Consider the following 5,188-nt stretch of genomic DNA (forward strand, 5'->3'; position numbering starts at 1 on the left):
GAGGGGGGAGATGGACCCCGGCGAGGGTGGGGATGGACCCCGGCAAGGGGGGAGAAGGACCCCGGCGAGGGTGGGGATGGACTCGGCGAGGGGGGGAGATGGCGAGGGTGAGGATGGACTCGGCGAGGGTGAGGATGGACTCGGCGAGGATGGGGATGGACCCCGGGAGAACTGGGATGGGATGGACCCCGGGAGAGTCGTGGCGCCCGGCAGCCGCAGCGGTGCCGCAGGCCCAGCGGGGGGATCCGGGGCCGTGTCTGCTCCCACAGAGCCGGGGCTGCTACGAGGTTGATTTACGGTGAGAACCGCCCGAGCCCGGGACACCCGCCGGCACCGGGACCCACGCCAGTGCCGGGACCCCCGCCGGCCCCGGCCTCATTAAGAGCCGGTCTCTGGCCGCGGTGCCCTCCGCGAACAGCCGCGGCTTTGTTCCGCTGGACACGGGGAGCACTGCGGCCTCGCCAGACCCCGGCACTGGCACCGGCACCGGTGCTGGCACCGGGAGGGCAGTGCCGGGCCCGTGGCCAGGAGCCGCTGCCCCCCCCAGATTTGGGGGGCTGCCCCCGCCGGGCTGCCCGAGGGCACCGTGGGCCGGAGGGGTGAGGGGCACGGGGCGTGCACCGGACTGCAGGGGGGGTGCCCCCAGTGCCGGCAGCCGATGCCCCCCTGCCCCCCCCCGAGGTGCGACGCCGGCGGGACGCGGAGCTGCGGGGCCGGTGCGGGGGGGCTGGCAGCGCGGAGCGGAGGGCGAGGGGCTCCTCCCCGGTGAGTGCAGAGCGGTGCCGGCGCCCTGCCCAGCGCGGGGCAGCGGCGGGATGCTGGCGATGGCCCCGCTGTCACATCGCGTTGGATCACGGCGGGCGGCGGGCGCTGACGCGGCACTTCCCGGTGGGAGCCGCCGGCGCGGCCGTGACCCTGTTGCGGGCTGGGGGTGCGGGGCCATGGCTGGGGGGGGGACACACTCCTGCTGCCCACTATCACTCCCCCAACACTCCCCCCACCTCTGCCCCTGAACACTCCCACATCTCTGCCCCATCTCAGCCCTCTATCACTCCCTCATCACTCACCCCATCTCTGCCCCTCATCACTCCTTCCATCACTGCCCCATTTCTGTTCCCCATCATTTCCCCAACACTCTCCTATTGCTGCACCATCTCTGCCCACCCATGTCTGCCCTCTCTTGCTGCCCCCTTGCTCCCCCCATCTATTCCACCCTGCTGGGGTTCTGGGGTACCGTGGGGCTTGGGGGGGGGTGCTCTGTGGTGCTGAACATGCTTGTGGGGGTTCAGGCAGGTGACTGGTGCTCTTCTGGAGGGTTCCTTTTTGGGGGGTGGCCCCTGCACCAGCTGTACCAGGGGTACCTGGTGTTGGGGGCCCTCAGCAGCGGGGGGCCTTTTCCCCCACCTTCCTTTGGCCCCCGAGATCAGGGGATGGGGAAGTTGCGCCAGTCCTTGTGGTCGCCCCCCCCCCCCCCCCCCCCCCCCCCCCCCCCCCCCGTGATGCCAGCGCGATTGCATCACCCATCTGTGGGTTTGGGGTCCCCGTGGCCTGCCATCTCTGGGGTGAGCCATGCCCGGGTCACTGCTCCCCACCAGTAAATCCCAGTGCACCCCATTGCCACTCCTAGTAGTGCCATCGGCAGGGACAGAGGTGCCGGGGATGGTGTTCCCAAGGACCACAGCATCCCCCCTTCCCCCCATGCCGGAGGGCTCCTGCAGCCTTGCAGTGCCCCTGTGCCCCAGCCTCAGTGTGCTGGGCCAGGGGAGCCCTGGGGGGGTTCCTCCCCTTTTGGGGTCTGTGGGGCTGGGATCTCCCTGGCATGGGGCAGCCTCCAGCAGGGGGGATCCCTGGCACCTCAGTTCGTCCCAGAGTCCCTCCTGCTCCATGGTGTGAGTGCCGGCACTCACTCCCACCCCGCCCCTCACACGGAGCCTGGGTGTGCCCGTGGGGGGTCCCCAATGCCCGGTCTCTTCCCACGACGGTGCTTGGGGGTCCCACTGCTGTGCTAGGGGCCGTGCCAGTTGCCACTGAGGGGGTGTTGGGCAGCTGTCCTTGCCGGGGGGGCTCAGAGGGTGGCTGTGGGGGGCAGCTGCCTCATCCTCACCTGCCACTCGGGGGGCGTGGTGGGGCACAGCTATGCCACCGCCGCGGCTGTGTCACTGCTGGGGGATATGGGGGCGACGTGGGGTCCCCCTGGGGCTGCTCCCCCGGTATAAACAGGGGCAGGAGCAGAGCAAACATCGACGTGGCAGGATGTGGCCTCCCAGCCCTGCCTGTGCCCCTGCCTAATACACCTGCCCGTCCCCCTGCCCGACCCCTGCCTGCTGCTCTGCCTGCAGCCCGGCGGTGCGCGATGCTCGGGCGGGGCGTGGGCGCCACGTCCCCGGCTCAGGGCTCGCCCCCGGGCTTAGGGCTCTCCCCCGGGCCCAGGGACCCTCCGGGCTCAGGGTGCCCCCTCCTAAGTTCAGAGACCCCTCCCGGCTCAGGGTCTCCCCCCGAGCTGAGGGCTGCCCCCAGGCTCAGGGTCCCCCTCCCGGGCTCAGGGTCACCCCCGGCTCAGGGTCTCCCCGGGAGCTCCGCGGGGCCGGTCCCGGGGCGGAGGCGGGGCGGGAGCCGCGGGGGTTCCCACGCAGGAACCGGCCGGGTGGGTCGGGGCAGGGGGGGAGAAGTGGGGGCGGGTCCGGCCGTGCCCCCCCCGGGCGGAAGCCGGGGCCGGGGAGGGGCCGGTGGTGAGTCAGGGCTGGGCCTGGGGCCCCCCCGGCCCCCCCGAACGGGGGTGGAGCTGCCGCCGTTCCGACCGTGCCGGCAGCCAGCACCGCGCCGTGCCGGATCGCGCCAGGACCTGCCGGGCCATACTGAGCTGTACTGGACCGTACCGGACTGTGCCAGGCCATACCGAGCCGAACTGGACCATACTGGGCTGGGCTGGATCGTACCGAGCCGTGTTGGACTGTACTGGACCATACTGGGCTGGGCTGTGCTGGGCCATACTGAGCTGTGCTGGGCCATACTGGGCTGTACTGCACCGTACTGGGCTGTACCACACGGAGCTGCACCGGACCATACTGAGCAGCGGTGAGGCGTTACTGAGCCCTGTCCCCTGTGCCGCGTGCGGTGCCCTCTGCTTTGCCACCCGCACCATGGTGGCAGGGATGCTGATGCCGCTGGAGCGGCTCCGCTCCATCCTGGAGCTGCTGTTCCGTGAGGGCGTTCTGGTGGCAGAGCGGGACGGGTGCCCCCGGCGCACCCACCCGCAGCTGCCCGGCGTGGCCAACGTGGAGGTTCGGCGCGCCATGGCCTCGCTGCACTCCCGCGGCCTCGTGCGCCAGACGGCCGCCTGGCGACATCTCTACTGGTACCTGACCGACGCTGGCATCGCCCACCTGCGCCAGTACCTGCGCCTGCCGCCCGACGTTGTCCCGCGCTCCCTGCAGCGCGTCCCGCGCCCCGCCGCCCCACGCCCCGACACCCGCCGTGCCACCACCGGCACCGGCACCGGCACCCACCGGGTACGTCCCACCGGCGGCGACCGGCTCTACCGCAGGAAGGACGAGGGCGAGCGGCACGTGGAGCCCGTCGCTGCAGGGCAGGGGGTGTCCCAGCTGCCCCCGCAGCCCAGCCCGGCCGCAGGTACCGACCAGAGCCCTGGGGGTGCCCCCTGTGCTCTCGCGGGTGGGGGCACCTGAGCCCCTCTGCTCCCAGGGGTGGCTGCACCCCCTGAGCCCCCCGGTGCCTGGCCAAAGATGGGGTGGGGGACACCTGCAATCCCCTCGCTGCCTGGGGAGGGAGGAGGGTGCTGGGGGGCTCCTCGCTGTGCCTCCTTGAGCCCACGGGGACCCTGTGGGCTGGAGTGGTCCCTGGGCGCTGGGGGGACCGGGGTGCAGTGAGGTGGCTCCCCGGGGTCCCCAAGAGGCTGGTGGGGTGCTAGGGACCCCGAGTGCTGCAGGAGCGTCACTGCTGCCGTCCCCCCGGGCTCCCCATGGTGGGTAGGGGACAGTGTCATGGGGAAACTGGGCTGCGGGGGGCCGTGCTGGGAAGGAGCCGTGCTGTGAGGGGCCGTGCGTGGGGACTGCGCCTCCAAGGCCCCCGCTGTGCCCAGGGTGGGTCGGACAGACGGCGGCAGCTGGGGCGGGCAGGGCTGGTGGGGAGGGGGCTGCGGCTGCGAAGGTGTCCCCAACACCGCCTCCCCCGCGACACGCGATCCCGACACACGATCGGCGGCAGCTGGACCCGGGTGGGGGTGCGGGGCGTCCGGTGTCCCACCCCCCCCGGGCGGGGCAGCTGCGGCGGCGCCCCGAGGCGGTGGCGAGGGCCCCCCCGCACCCCTCCGGGCTGTGAGTCAGCCCGTGGCCGTGGGCAGCCGCCGCCGGTCCAAGTTTCCAGCCCAGAGGCGCCGAGCCCGGTCCCTGCCAGCGCCGTGAGTCACCGGCCGGCGGGGGGGCCGGGCCCGCCGCGGTGCTGCCCCGTGGGTGCGGGTCCTGCGCGGGCAGTACCCACGTCCCGCGGGGACAGAGGAGTTCCCCCGAGCCCTGTCCCGTGGGTCGCACCCCGCGCCGGGCTCTGAGGCTGCGGTCGCTGCCCGACCCCCGCGTGGGGCGCGATCCCGGAGCCCCGGCCGTCCCGTCCAGTCCTGCCGTGCCAGCTCATCCGGGTCCGGGTTTTCTCTCCGCCCGGCGAGGCGCTGCCGGAAAATCCGGCCTGGACTCCCGGCTGGCGGGGACGGGGTCGCGGCGGCGGGAGGCTGCGGGGTCCCCGCGGGGCGGAGCGGATGCCGGTGCCCCTCCAGCACCCCCTTTTTCTCCCCGGTCAGGAGGGGCGGCCTCCTTCGGCGGCGGGGCCGTGCCGGGGCCCTTAGTCCCGGTGTCACGACGCCCCCCGAGGTGGCGGTAGCGTGACCCCCCCCCCACTGGTGCTGGGGGGTCCGGGGGTCCCGAGGTGCCATCGCGGCCGCCCCGTCCCGCCCCCACCCGTGTCATGTTCTAACTCGGGCTCGGTGACGGGCCCCGGTTATTTATATCGGCGCCCGCTCCCTGCCCGCCCCCCCCCGCCCCCACCGCCACCGGCGGAGCCGCGCTGTGCCCTCGCTCCGCGCTCCGCACCTGCCCGCACCCTGCTCGCACCTGCCCGCACCCTGCCTTGTCCATGAAGGTCGTACCGGGTGGGTGAGACCGGGGGGGCTGCGGAAAGG

General features: G+C 73.3%; 1 protein-coding gene across 1 annotated transcript; it reads left to right on the forward strand.

The window, feature by feature from the left end:
- Window positions 1-3,112: 3,112 nt before the first annotated feature.
- On the forward strand, window positions 3,113-4,338 carry LOC113960213 (40S ribosomal protein S10-2-like). Its single transcript, XM_027669641.1, has 2 exons — window positions 3,113-3,630; window positions 4,100-4,338. The coding sequence occupies exons 1-2, from the start codon at window positions 3,141-3,143 to the stop codon at window positions 4,336-4,338; spliced, it is 729 nt and encodes a 242-aa protein (XP_027525442.1). The 5' UTR covers window positions 3,113-3,140.
- The last annotated feature ends 850 nt before the right edge of the window (window positions 4,339-5,188 follow it).

The sequence above is a fragment of the Corapipo altera genome, unplaced genomic scaffold (genome assembly GCF_003945725.1).
Source record: "Corapipo altera isolate COAL_440 unplaced genomic scaffold, ASM394572v1 272, whole genome shotgun sequence".
NCBI lineage: Eukaryota > Metazoa > Chordata > Aves > Passeriformes > Pipridae > Corapipo > Corapipo altera.